The 14,516-nt window shown below is 43.3% G+C and overlaps 1 protein-coding gene across 1 annotated transcript in view; it reads right to left on the bottom strand.

Annotated features, from left to right (window-relative positions):
- The window catches only part of LOC308661146 (pregnancy zone protein-like), a 116,037-nt gene that overhangs the window by 55,587 nt on the left and 45,934 nt on the right, over positions 1–14,516 (bottom strand). Inside the window, exons 15-20 of the mRNA XM_081315939.1 lie at positions 13,072–13,296; positions 12,282–12,345; positions 10,763–10,908; positions 10,195–10,344; positions 6,200–6,364; positions 4,586–4,658 (exon numbers count right to left, since the gene is read on the bottom strand). Coding sequence (XP_081172065.1) covers positions 4,586–4,658; positions 6,200–6,364; positions 10,195–10,344; positions 10,763–10,908; positions 12,282–12,345; positions 13,072–13,296 — 823 coding nt within the window. The remainder of the gene's footprint in view (positions 1–4,585; positions 4,659–6,199; positions 6,365–10,194; positions 10,345–10,762; positions 10,909–12,281; positions 12,346–13,071; positions 13,297–14,516) is intronic.

Here is a 14,516-nt window from a genome sequence, read left to right as displayed (position 1 = left end):
ATTCCTCTTAACAGTTTAATAGCCTCCTTAGACTTCACATCCTCTGGATTCAAAATCAAAACCTTTTCTTTTTCCTTTATTTCATTCTCCAATTCTTTCCTCTTAGCTTCCACAGCACATCTATGTTTATTATTCATATATATCAACACCCCTCTCATATAGGCCTTGCTAGCATCCCAAACCATGTCCATAGAGGTGCCCTTATTCATATTAATTTCAAAAAAAAACAAAACCCTTCATCCGCTGTTTACATTCTTCCACATTTCTCTAGTTTCAAAACAAATTCTCATTTACGCGCCACGAGCGCCTATCTCTATTCTCCTTATTAATCTCTAGCCAAACTATGGAGAAAAAATCTTTACAGCATCGGACTTTCCTTTCACCACCAGACACATCCACAGCTGAGCGTCCTTTCGGCTTTGGCCCAGTCGCTTCATTCTTTCTGGCACTACTAGTACTAGCCCTCTGCTCTTCCCCAGTAGCATATTGGACGCCTTCCGACCTGAGGGGCTCATCTTCCAGCGTCATATCGTTTTGCCTTTTGGTACTGTCCATAGGGTTTTCATGGCAAAGATACTGGAGTGGGTTGCCATTTCCTTCTCCAGTGGATCACGTTTTGTCAGAACTCTCGGCTATGACCTGTCCGTCTTGGGTGGCCCTGCACGGCATAGCTCATAGCTTCATTGAATTACGCAAGCCCCTTCGCCACGACAAGGCAGTAATCCATGAAGCCCTACAGCACCTTATAGAACTAACACCAAAAAATGATGTTCTTATCATCATGGGGGATTGGAATGCTAAAGTAGGAAGCCAAAAGATAACCGGAATAACAGGCAACTTTGGCCTTGGAGTACAAAATGAAGCAGGGCACAGGCTGATAGAATTTTGTCAAGAGAATACGATGGTCATAGCAAACACTCTTTTCCAACAACCCAAGAGACGGCTCTACACATGGACATCACCAGACGGTCAACACAGAAATCAGATTGACTATATTTAATGCAAAAATGGGCATGATAAAGGACCAAAATGGCAAGGACCTAACAGAGGCAGAAGAGATTAAGAAGAGGTGGCAAAATTACACAGAAGAACTATACAAGAATGAGCTTAACATCCCAGATAATCACAATGAGGTGGTCACTGACCTCGAGCCAGACATCCTAGAATGTGAAGTGAAGTGGGCCTTAGAAAAGCTGAGCAACAACAAAGCTACTGAGGGTGACAGTATTCCAGCTGAGCTATTCAAAATCTTAAAAGACGATGCAGTAAAAGTGCTACACTCAATTTGCCAGCAAATTTGGAAAACTCAACAGTGGCCACAGGATTGGAAAAGATCAGTTTACATTCCAATTCCAAAGAAAGGAAGTGCCAAAGAATGTTCAAACTATCGTACCATTGCACTCATTTCTCATGCTAGTAAAGTTATGCTTAAAATCCTACAAGCTAGACTCCAGCAGTATGTGGATCGAGAACTACCAGAAGTACAGGCAGGATTTCAAAGAGGCAGAGGAACTAGAGATCAAATTGCCAACATACGCTGGATCATGGAGAAAGCTAGAGAGTTCCAGAAAAACATCTACTTTTGCTTCATTGACTATGCTAAAGCCTTTGATTGTGTGGAACATAACAAACTGTGGCAAGTTCTTAAAGAGATGGGCGTACCAGACCATCTTATTTGTCTCTTGAGAAACCTATATGTGGGCCAAGAAGCAACAGTGAGAACTGGACACAGAACCACTGATTGGTTCAAACTTGGGAAAGGAGTCCGGCAAGGCTGTATACTGTCGCCCTGCCTATTTAACTTATATGCAGAGCACATCATGAGAAAGGCTAGATGAATCAAAAGTTGGAATTAAAAATTGCCGGAAGAAATATCAACAACCTAAGATATGCAGATGATACCACTCTAATGGCAGAAAGTGAAGAAGAACTAAAGAGCCTCTTGTTGTGAGTGAAGGAGAGTGCAAAAGTTGGGTTGAAACTTAACATTAAGAAAACCAAGATCATGGCATCCGGCCCTCTCAATTCCTGGCAAATAGATGGGGAAGAAATGGAGGTAGTGACAGATTTTATTTTCCTGGGCTCCAAGATCACTGCAGATGGGGACTGTAGCCAAGAAATTAAAAGACCTTGCTCCTGGGGAGGAAAGCCATGGCAAATCTAGACAGCACACTAAAAAGCAGAGATATCACCCTGTCAACAAAAGTGCGTATAGTCAAGGCTATGGTCTTCCCAGTTGCAATGTATGGCAATGAAAGCTGAACCATAAAAAAGGGTGAGCGCCAAGGAATTGAGGCCTTTGAACTATGGTGCTGGAGAAGACTCCTGCGAGTCCCTTGGACTGCAAGGTGATCAAACCGGTCAGTCCTAGAGGAAATCAACCGTGACTGCTCTTTAGAAGGCCAGATCCTAAAGCTAAAACTCAAATACTTTGGGCACCTAAGGAGAAGGAAGGACTCAGTGGAGAAGAGCCTAATGCTGGGAAAGATTGAGGGCAATAGAAGAAGGGGACAACAGAGAATGAGGTGGCTGGATGGAGTCACTGAAGCATTAGGCGTGAGCTTAAATCGACTCCAGAAGATGGTAGAGGACAGGAAGGCCTGGAGGAACGTTGTCGATAGGGTCGCGATGGGTCGGTCACGACTTCACAGCTAACAACAACAAATCGCGAATTTGTCAATGCCAATGGTGTTCAAGTGGTGCTCCGGGTCGTCATTATTATTATTATTATTATTATTATTATTATTATTATTATTATTATTATTATTATTATTATTATTATTTTATCAAAGGATACCAGACCCTCCCCCCCAGGTCTGGTTTTGATATTTGTCCACATAAACCCATGGTGGATGATTGGAGACTTCCAGACCAGAGGCCCCCAACCTTTTGGGCACCAGGGACCAGTTACGTGGTGAGAGATTTTTCCACAGACCGGAGCGGGCCTGGTTTTGTGTGCTGCCTGTATCCTGTGGATGGGGCTTTGCTTGTTTGTGCGGACCGCTTGCTGGCATGCCATGACCCGGTACTGGTCCACAGACCAGGGTTTGGGGACCCCTGTTCCAGACAGTTGAACAATGGGGGAAAGCGATCCTAATTTCACTACTGGAAGCCCCGACCTTTCCACCTTCTTTACTCCATGGAACTTGAGGCCAGGAGTCCAAACATCACCTGTTAGTTTCCCCCAGAAACTCTATCCTCCTTGTGGTTACTATCAAGCCCACATTTCAAACAGTATTGTTTTACATCTAAGTATAGTTACCCATGTTGTGTGGCAGCAGTAGTATTATTATCCTATTCCCCTTCTCTACCACCTGCTCTTATTGTTATCACATTATGATTATTAGAAGGGCTTTTTTGTCAGAATGCATTGAATGGCATTCTGGCACCTTTTTTTAAATGGAAGAACCGGTTCCTTCTAAGCTGCTAGCAGGAGTACAGGTATGGCTGCAGAGTGATTTTGCAGACCCCCAGCAACCCAATCTGGGCTCCGGAGGCCTTTTCCAAGCCTCCGGAGCATGATGTCAATACTGCTAACATCGAATGTTATTGCTTGACAAGAGATGAAGTAGTCATTTCATATGTTAAACTTGTGTATTGCTTTAAGAGATTGGATTAAGGTTGGGAGTGGGGAAGAGGAGGATTGTTCCTCAAGGCCATCTGAAATTAAAGAAGATGAGAGGTTGGCGGGTTTTCTAATGGAAGGGAAACTGATTCTTTAAATTAATAGGAGAATATGATTAATGACAAAATTAGAAAGGTGGAGAATTGTGTTTTAATATATTATGCAAGGGGGCGGAGATTTCAGATTCCAGATTCCTTCAAGCAAGCATTTGCAGGTGTATTAGGCTAACAAAGTACTTTTAAGGTAAACAATGCCTCAGAGTCACTTGAAAAGCCCATACGTCGGAAACATGACATCAAACTTGACATCAAGCTGGATCCATGGCTGCGGAGCGATTTTGCAGGGGGGCCCCAGTGGCCTGATCCAGGCTCCGGAGGCCTTTACCAAGCCTCCAGAGCCCAGATCCATGGCCGAAGAGCGACTTTGCACCCCCACAGCAGCCCGATCCAGGCTCTTGGAGGCCTTCTATCCCCTGCTCAAGCAGAAGATCCTATACCATTTCAGACAAGTGGTTGTCCAATCTCTTCTTAAAAGTCTCCAGTGATGTACCATTCACAACTTCTGTAGGCAGGTTGTTCCACTGATTAATTGTTCTCACTCTCAGGAAATTTCTCCTTAGTTCTAGGTTGCTTTCTTCCTTGATTAGTTTCCATCCATTGATTCTTGTCTTGCCTTCAAGTGCTCTGGAGAATAGATTGACCCCCTCTTCTTTGTGGCAGCCCCTCAAATATTGGAATACCTCTATCATGTCACCCCTCATTCTTTTCTCTAGACTAGCCATTCCCACTTCCTTCAACAAAGGGGGACTCCCACTCAGCCCCTCTGCAACTGAGGAACTCAGGATCAAACCTCTGCTATCAGGTCTCCATCTATGGAAGAGTTCCAACACTCAATCCCGGAAGTAGCCAGATTGTAAAAGATCCCACTTCCTTATCATTTTCTCCCCATTCCAGTTCTTACCAATGTTGTACCCTCTGGAGCAGAGGTGCGGGTTGCGCATCTTGGTGTTTGTAAAAATGCTCAAGCCAAAGTCCTACCAGATGAAGCAAAGAGCCATTGAGGAACAGTTCTTTCTGCTCATGAAAACTAATTATCAATGTTTATTCTTCGTACATTCTAATATACTCAACCGTAAGGAATATATTATTGTCCAACTCTCTCCAGTACTTTTTTTTTCATAATGCTGCATCCACTGCCCATATTGCTACCCACTTGGGGGTGAGGGGATACTTAAAGGGACAGACAAGCAACAGATGGAAATTGCCATCTTCAATAGCCATCTATAGCCAAATAAGGAAAGCCAATTCTTTGATGGGTCTTTTAGCAGAGAAGCAGTGGGAGAGAAGCCTTAGCTTGTGGCAGCTCCTGACTGAGCCTATATCAGCTTGGAAGTTAAGTACAGGTAGTCCTTTACTTACAATAGTTTATTTAGTGACCATTCAAAGTTACAGCAGTACTGAAAAAGTGATTTAGGATTGTTTTTCACACACCCATTGCAGCATCACCAAGATCACATGATCAAAATTCAGATGTTTGGCAACTGACTCATATTTATGACAGTTGCAGTGTCTTGGAGTTATGTGATCACTTTTTGCGACCTTCTGACAAGGAAAGTCAATGGGGAAGACAGATTCACTTAACAACCACATTATTAAAGCCATAGCACTTATAGACCACTTCACAGTGCTCTACAGCCCTCTCCAAGCAGTTTACAGACTCAGCGTATTTGCTCCCAACAATCTGGGTCCTCCTTTTACCAACCTCGGAAGGATGGAAGGTTGAGTCAACGTTGAGCCGGGTCAGGATCGAACTGCTGGTGTGAAAAGTGAGTTAGCCTGCAGTACTGCATTCTGACCACTATGCCATTATGGCTCTTAACTCTTTAACTGTTGCCGTGATTCACCTAACAACTGTGGCAAGGGGCAAAACTCACTCAACAAATGTCTCACTTAGCAATAGGAATGTTGGGCTCAATTGCAGATGTAAGTTGAGAACCACCTGTAAGGTTATATTAAATCAGAGGGAAGATGGTTAGGAATGACCAACAATTAAAAAAATAAGGAAAGTACTGTGTATCACAAATGAAGGCGAATATACATGTCCCACGATAATGTTACAGGATCCAATCTGGGTCAGTCACCGGGACCCGAGGTTTTGTCTTCCGAGCTTTTGGATTCGTGCGGGAGCTCATCTTTGGAGAACGTCTCTCTACCAGGATGTGTGCTAGCTCCCTAAGGATGGGCTCCAGCACAAAACTGAAACCTCTGGTCCTGGGGACTGACCCAGATTGGATCCTGCAAGGAAAGTATATCCCTATGCATCTGACCAGGAAGACATCAGGAGTCTACTTCAGCTCAGCAGAGAATCTACTAGTCACGTCTCCCTGCCCAGGGGTAGCCAACCTTGGCTCTTTTACGACTCATGGAGTTCAACTCCCAGAATTCCTGAGCCAGCACTGGCTCAGGAATTCTGGGAGTTGAAGTCCACGAGTCGTAAAAGAGCCAAGGTTGCCTACTCCTGTCCTTGCCTAATGAGAGCATCTACTGTGTGGAGAACCATAGCTTTGATGCTTACCCTGAATATTTTGTAAGAATCCCCATGGTTGAAAAAAAGATGTGATGGGGCATAGCCAACATTTTCAGAGCTGGGTAGGTCTTCAGGGCAGAGATGAAAGTTGGTTTCATCGAAAACGAGGTCATCGGGGAGGACACGATCTTCCTTGGGCAGGAAATTGTAAACCTGAAACCAGAAAGGTTGCAACTAAGGATGGAGATTTGGGGTAAAGGAACTCCCTGCTTGTCAAGCTAATGAAACAGGCTGTGCAATAGAATGGGAGAATGACCTTGGGAGAGGAGGAAAGGGAGACAGAAGTCAAATAAAAGAGGGATGGACCTGAAGCTGACTAATGGACTGACAAAGAAATGTAAAGAGGATCCACCCTAACCAATCAGAGGGCAAAAAGAGACAGCAGATGACTTGTACTTTCAAACCTACAAGATTGTTATCAACCTCTCAAGTACAGCAGACCAAGCAATAAACACAATAAGGTTAGTTAAGCCTACTTTATTGTAAGGTCACATTAGTAGAATCTTGCAAGTCTGAAAGCACAGTTCTCCTGCCACATCTTTTCAGCCGTTGATAAATTAATAATAATAATAATAATAATAATAATAAGAAGAAGAAGAAGAAGAAGAAGAAGAAGAAGAAGAAGAAGAAGAAGAAGAAGAAGAAGAAGAAGAAGAAGAAGAAGAAGAAGAAGAAGAAGAAGAAGTAGTTGGAAGGGACCTTGGAGGTCATCTAGTCCAACCCCCTGCTCAGGCAGGAAACCCTATACCATTTCAGACAAATGGCTAGCCAGTCTCTTCTTAAAAACTTCCAGTGTTGGAGCATTCACCACTTCTGGAGGCAGGTTGTTCCACTGGTTAGTTGTTCTAACTGTCAGGAAGTTTCTCCTTAGTTCTAGGTTGCTTCTCTCCTTGACTAGTTTCCATCCATTGCTTCTTGTCCTACTTTCAGGTGCTTTGGAGAACAGCTTGACTCCCTCTTCTTTGTGGCAGCCCCAGAGATATTGGAACAAAGCTATCATGTCACCCCACACCCTTCTCTTCATTAAACTACACATACCCAATTCCAGCAACCGTTCCCTATATGTTTTAGCCTCCAGTCCCCCAATCATCTTTGTTGCTCTTCTCTGTACTCTTTCTAGAGTCTCGACATCTTTTTTACATCGTGGTGACCAAAACTGGATGCAGTATTCCAGGTGTGGCCTTACCAAGGCATTGTAAAGTGGTATTAGTACTTCATGTGATCTTGATTCTATCCCTCTGTTAATGCAGCCTAGCACTCTGTTGGCTTTTTTGGCAGCTGCAGCACACTGCTGGCTCATATTTAAGTGATTGTCCACTAGGACTCCGAGATCTCTCACACAGTTACTACTATCGAGCAAGGTACCACCTATACTATACCTGTGCATTTGATTTTTCCTGCCTAAATGTAGAACCTTACTTTTTTCACAACTGAATTTCATTTTGTTAGATAGTGCCCAATGTTCGAGTCTGTCCAGATCCTCCTGTATTTTAAGCCTATCTTCTGGAGTATTGGCTATTCCTGCCAGCTTGGTGTCATCTGCAAATTTGATGAGTTCCCCATCTATCCCCTCATCCAAATCGTTGATGAAGATGTTGAAGAGCACTGGGCCCAGAACAGAGCCCTGGGGCACCCCACTACACACTTCCTTTCATGTAGATGCAGTTCCATTGAGGACCACACGCTGAGTATGGCCTGTCAGCCAGCTACGAATCCATCTGGTGGTGATGCTATCTAACCCACATTTTTCAATCTTATCAAGTAGTAGGTTGTGATCTACTTTATCAAATGCCTTACTGAAATCCAAGTAAATTATATCTACAGCATTCCTCTGGTCCACTGGTTTTGTCACTTGGTCAAAGAATGTAATAAGGTTTGTCTGGCATGATCTGTTTTTGACAAACCCATGTTGGCTTTTAGTGATGACTTTGTTCGCATCAAGGTGTTCGCTGATTGTTGTTTGATTATCTTTTCCAGAATCTTCCCAGGTATTGAGGTCAGGCTGATAGGTCTGTAGTTTCCTGGATCTATTTTTTTCCCTTTTTTGAATATGGGAACTACATCAGCTCTCTTCCAGTCCTCTGGTAGTTCCCCAGTGTTCCAGGATCTTTGAAAAATATAGTTCAGTGGTTCTGAGATCACGTCTGCCACTTCCTTGAGAACCTTGGGGTGTAATCCATCTGGTCCTGGTGATTTGAACTCGTCTAGGCTGGACAGGTGCTCACTTACCATTTTTTTGCCTATCTTAACTTGCGTTTCTATTCTGTTTTTTATGGCACTGGTTTGGGTAGGTTGGACTGTTTTTTCCCTTTGTGTAAAGACAGATGCAAAAAATGAGTTAAATAGTTGTGCTTTATCCCTGTTGCTTGTCACCTTCTTGCCACTTTTCCCCACTAATGGACCAATCATTTCCTTAACTTTTTTCTTGTTTCTTATATGTTGAAAGAAGCTTTTTTTGTTATTTTTGACTTTGGTCGCAAGCCTTAGTTCATTTTGAGCCTTAGCTTCCCTCACTTCATCTTTGCAGGCACGGGCTGTTTGCTGATATTCTGCCTTAGTTATGTGCCCCTCTTTCCACTTCTTATACTTGTCCTTTTTATCTCTCAGTTTATCAGAGAGTTCTTTATGCAGCCATGCTGGTTTCTTTTGAAAGCTGTTATTTTTCTTCTTTGTTGGTATTGTGCTAGACTGGGCCTTTATTATCTCACTTTTCAAAATTTCCCAAGCTTCTTGAGTTGTTTTCCCCTTTAGGGAAAATTAGGGCAGATCCCTTCTAAGTTTCTTTCTGTGCCCATTACCTAGTTTTGGGCTTCTCCCCCTTTTATCTGATCATTCCCCAGGCAGCATCTCTTTTGCCTGTCCTCCAGGGTCATTCTCATGTTCCATTACAGGCCACCACATGAAACGATGAGTTCTCTTTTACTCAAAACAGATGGCACCCTGGTCTTCTGGCCAAGATGCTTCAGATAATTCTACATTGAGACACCTCTGAAACAGGCTGGATTGAGAATACAGTACAGGAGTGATCTATGTTTGATGAAGAAGTTGAGCTGAGTTCTTAGTCTGTCCTCTTCCCCAGTACTCCACACTGGTTTGCAATAGTGGCTAATATCTGTAGCTCAGGTGTAGGTTGATGGTGGAAGTTCGTCCCCCGAGCTTGTGGGTTGGTTTCCAAACATTTCATTACCAGGCTAGTAACATCTTCAGTGGAGTTTAGGAGATGTCAGTGCCAGTGTCTTGTTTATAAGAGCTTCAGGTGTGGATGTGTCGAGTGAGGGTGTTGTGATGGGTCAGTTATGAGTCATCAGTGAGAGGGTTGTGATAGGTTTTGTGATGGGGAGGTTACATCAGGCCAAGAACATTGGAAGATGAACTGCTGGTGGGTGGAAGAGGGAGCTTGAGTGGGTCAGTTGAGGGTTGATGCTGTCTCTGATTGGTTATGTGGTCGATTTGGATTCTGAAGAGTTTGTAGGCTGGTTGTAGGTCAAACTCCACCAAAGATGTTACCTAGCCCAGTAACAAAACATTCGGAAACCAACCCACAAGCTCAGAGGACGAACCTTCATCCTCACTCCACACTGGTTCTAGGACTCTGAGGAAAGGATTGACCCAAAATTCCTCAGGAGTTCCACTCCTAATCCATCACTTTCACTACTCTAACACATGACCTTACATTATGGCAAAATCTCTGGACTGTGATATTGGGCTACCCTTGGTCTACATGCTTTGTCCTTCTATTTTACGGGCATTTTCTCCCCCTAAAATTAATTTATGGACAATGTTCTTTACATCTCCTTGCCTACAGTCTTCCTCCCCGGCACCTTAAATTTGATTGTGACCACTATCATCAGGTGTCAATTGTAAATAAGTGGCTGCAAGTGATCACATTTGAAATACATCTCTATGAACAAGTAAATCTTGGGATGAAACCAGCAGGAGCCAGGACATATCTGGGCCCCAGTTGAAATGCAGTTGGGACTCACCTTCTCAGGGGACAGCTCGGTTTCGGGTTTCAAGAGAAAGACACTCTGGTCAACAGCGTGGATGGCACAGAGGGAACCGGGGAAGGCTGAAAGATGGAGTTGGGTTTTCTGGCCCGGAAGGCCTTGTTGATCAGAGAACCATAATCTGACCTGTGAACATAAACCAGGTCTTTGAAAAAACCATTTCCTCTCTGCGTGGAATGAATGAAAAGAGAAATAAGTGGAATGAAGTCATCCTTGCCGTCATGCATATTGTAACCTTGAGTTGCCCCCTGTGACTAATCTCAAGCCATAGTTTGACAGGCTCAATCAAACTATTGGCTGACCAAAAAAAATAGGCTTTATTTTAGCTAATGTCTGGCCAGGACATAGCTGAATTACATCAGCCTGGACAAGCAGATAACAAAAGTGTAACTCAAGAGCTATTTCTCAAAGGATCAGGAGCAAAGAAGGCTTTGTAGATATTAGCGCCAGTAGAGATGTGTAGCACCAGCTTAAAAGAGACCTGTTCTGGAACATTCAGATTCTGCCTTTCTTTAACAGCACAACACAAGATGCACAACGTTACCTTGTTGGAGAAGCACTTTTCTACGGTGAAATCTCTTGAGTCAGCAATGAGTTCTCCACTGGGCAAAATGGTGTAGATGAGCAAGCGGGTCACAGGAGCCATGTCAACATCCACCGAGATATTCAAAAGGAAGTCCCCTTTGGGTTCTAAAGGATGGAATTCCCCAGTGGCAGGAGAAAAAGAGTTTGAAAGAGGCATATAAATTTCATTAAACAGATGGACAGACAGATGACAGGGGGGAGGGAGGGACAATGAGAAAGAAAGAAAAAGAGGGAGAGAGATGGATGGACAAATGGATAAATATAGACAGAGACAGAGAGAGTTGGATAGATGGATGGATGGATGAATATAGACAGACAGACAGATAGATAGATAGACGGACAGACAGACAGACAAGACAGATAGATAGATAGATAGATAGATAGATAGATAGATAGATAGATAGATAGATAGATAGATAGATAGATAGATAGATAGATAGATAGATAGAGATAGATGGAGATAGATAGATAGATAGATAGATAGATAGATAGATAGATAGATAGATAGATAGATAGATAGATAGATAGATAGATAGATAGATAGATAGATAGATAGACAGACAAGCAGATAGATAGATAGATAGATAGATAGATAGATAGATAGATAGATAGATAGATAGATAGATAGATAGATAGATAGATAGATAGATAGATAGATAGATAGATAGATAGATAGATAGATAGATAGATAATGACAGGTGTATCTCCCTCCAGTAACATCTCCCACTGCACAGGAGGGCAACGGACAAAGCAGGCCCTGTGGCATATGCCACAGAGTCCTTCATTCTTTTGCCATCCTAGAAACCCAGGGTGCTGCCTTATTCAGTGCTGTTAATAGTGCCTTCCCATGGCTCTCCAGGGTTCCTGACCCTAATTAGGTCAGACTCTTCTTGAATCTGAGGCCTTCTGTGTACCAGGTGATTGGGAACTCCATCCCATTCTCTGTCCTTCATTCTTCTGTCTTGCAAGTTTTTTTGTTATGCTTGAAAACCAAGTCACATCCAGCATGCCAGGCTGCTACTACAAGAAACTGAGTCCCCAATCTTCTCTCTGGGTTCCCAAGAAGGGCCTGTCCCAGAGGAAATGGATCGCAGGCATCTGGGAAGCCTTCTACTGTCTAGTAGGGACATCATGGTGATGCCCAGCAAAAACTCAGGATGAAGGAAGCGGCTGCAGAGATTTGGGAGAAATGGCCTATTCCCATTGCTTGAGACTATATCCCTTTCTTCTGCCCAATGGCAGGGCTGGCTGTATGTGACCACCTTCCCTGCCCTGCCAGTATGAAATGGGATATAAGGAACCCAGCTGTGAGTGGAAAAAGGAGGAGAGGTTTTTCAGACGAGCAAGGGACACTCGGCATTCAGCAAGAGAGAACTGGATTCCCACAGATGGACACACCCCAGGAACCTCTTGGAAGCTTTTTGCCAAGCATGTGTGGGGGGGGGGGTGAGAGTACAAGTGGGAGGGAGAGTATTTACCTTTTCCCTGTTCCACTGGTTGCCTGTGTGTCCCTGTTCGTATGATGTTCCCCTTAGCCTTGATCTGCATGGAAAGAAGAAAAGCCTGCTAGATATCCATCCATTTTTGGTCACCACGATGTAAAAAAAATGTTGAGACTCTAGAAAGAGTGCAGAGAAGAGCAACAAAGATGATCAAAGGACTGGAGGCTAAAAAATATGAAGAACGGTTGCTGGAATTGGGTATGTCTAGTTTAGTGAAGAGAAGGACTAGAGGTAACACGATAGCAGTCTTCCAATATCTCAGGGGTTGCCACAAAGAAGAGGGAGTCAACCTCTTCTCCAAAGTGCCTGAAGGCAGGACAAGAAGCAATGGATGGAAACTGATCAAGGAGAGAAGCAACCTGGAACTAAATTAGAACAATTAATGTGAATGCTCCAACACTGGAAGTTTTTAAGAAGAGACTGGACAACCATTTGTCTGAAATGGTCTACAGTTTCCTGCCTGAGCAGAGAGTTGGACTAGAAGACCTCCAGGGTCCTTCCAACTCTATTATTACTATTATTACTATTATTATTTTATTTTTCTTTATTATTATTAATAATAATAATAGTCATAATAATAATAGTCATAAATAATAGTCATAAAAGAGCCAAGGTTGCCTACCCTGGGTATAGGGTCTCCTGCTTTAGCATGAGGTTGGACTAGAAGACCTCCAAGGTCCCTTCTGAGTATATTCTCATTGATTTATTGATGGCTGTTTAACAAAACGAAGCAAACATGCCTTGTGAATGCAGCCTGAAGACTCACCATGTAATTGAAGACAATCTCGCTCTCTGTCACACCACCCAGATTAAGGATGTAGCACACCCGAACTGGCTCACGGTGGCCGCAGCTTAGAGTCTCTGACGCAGGCTCGATATGTAGGTAACTTTGGCTTCGAGAATAAACTGCGTTCGCTGTGTAAAATGCCTCAATGTGACGGGGTATAACCCAGTAGGTAGTAGCACACCAAGAATTGACTTGATATGTAGCCTGTGAGGAAAAGCACAGATTTAGAGAAATTAGGTGAGAGGCTGGCTGAGAATATTTCATTGGCAGGCCCCAGAGCAATTAAAAAATGTAACAGATGGATAGATGATAGAGATAGATATAGATATTCAATAGATATAGATAAATGAGAGAGAGAGAGAGAGAGAGAGATGATAGACATATATGATATGAGAGATATAGAGAGATAACAAGACAGAGGCAATCAAAAGTCAAGAGGGGGGCTGTGACTGTGTGCTAGAAGCCACATTCCATTTGTTTTACCCTGTCACACACAAAAAAAACCCCAAAAGGAGTGGGTTCATTGACTTGTTTGCAGCCAGCAGGCTGACTTTCTCAATTTCGATGCATATAAAAACAGATGTGTCTTTGCATAGTAGTGGCTTCCCTCTTGATTTTGTTCACCCCTCTGCAGACATCCCATTTGATGATCCATCAAACTGTAATTCTCCTCCCTACAGCCAATGGGCCAGGTTGGTCAGAGAGGAACACTCCCCCTATCCCAGTGGAATGGAATTGTCAAGGATGAAACTTTGGCAGCTACGTACCTCTGGGTTTCAACTTGCCTTTAGATTAAGGGGGGGAGGTGTTACTTTAAAGTGGGTAAGAAGAAGAAATGATACTTCTTCAATTTAGCTGAAGACTATGAGAGTCTGAAGCCTTGTCAAGGACACCAGAACAGGTGTGCATTTGAAGCAGATGGTTCCCATAACAAAGCAAACTTGTTGATATGGATTACGTAAGACGTTGAGGGTCTGGCTGGGAAAATTATCATTTCAGTCTATGAATTGGTGTTGGAACCTCAGAGTTAGTTTTGCTTCGACAAAACCATGCAGTGTATGCAATAAACTAAGATTTTCAGAAATGGGGTGAACCTGGAGTTTTATTTGGATTCTCAAGCTGGATGTTGACAGGAATATTCCTGACACCTGGCAAGTGAGATGAAAACAGGCTATGAAGAATCAACTGTGCAAGAGTCCTGGCACAAAGCAAAATGCTCTTTGGGAAAGGGGGTGGTGGGGTGGTTGGCTTAGAAAGCACCCAGCCCAGGCATAATGGAAAACCATCATCCATGGACTATATGGATAATCCTTGGCTTATGACCACAAGTGAGCCCAAGATTTCCATTGCTAAGTGAGATAGTTTCTTGCCACAGTTGTTAAGTGAATCACTGCAGTTGTTCAGTTAGCAACAGTTAGTTGTTA

The sequence above is a fragment of the Vipera berus genome (genome assembly GCF_964194415.1).
Source record: "Vipera berus genome assembly, chromosome: 2".
In the NCBI taxonomy this organism is placed as follows: domain Eukaryota; kingdom Metazoa; phylum Chordata; class Lepidosauria; order Squamata; family Viperidae; genus Vipera; species Vipera berus.
This window is presented reverse-complemented; position numbering and strand designations above follow the sequence as displayed.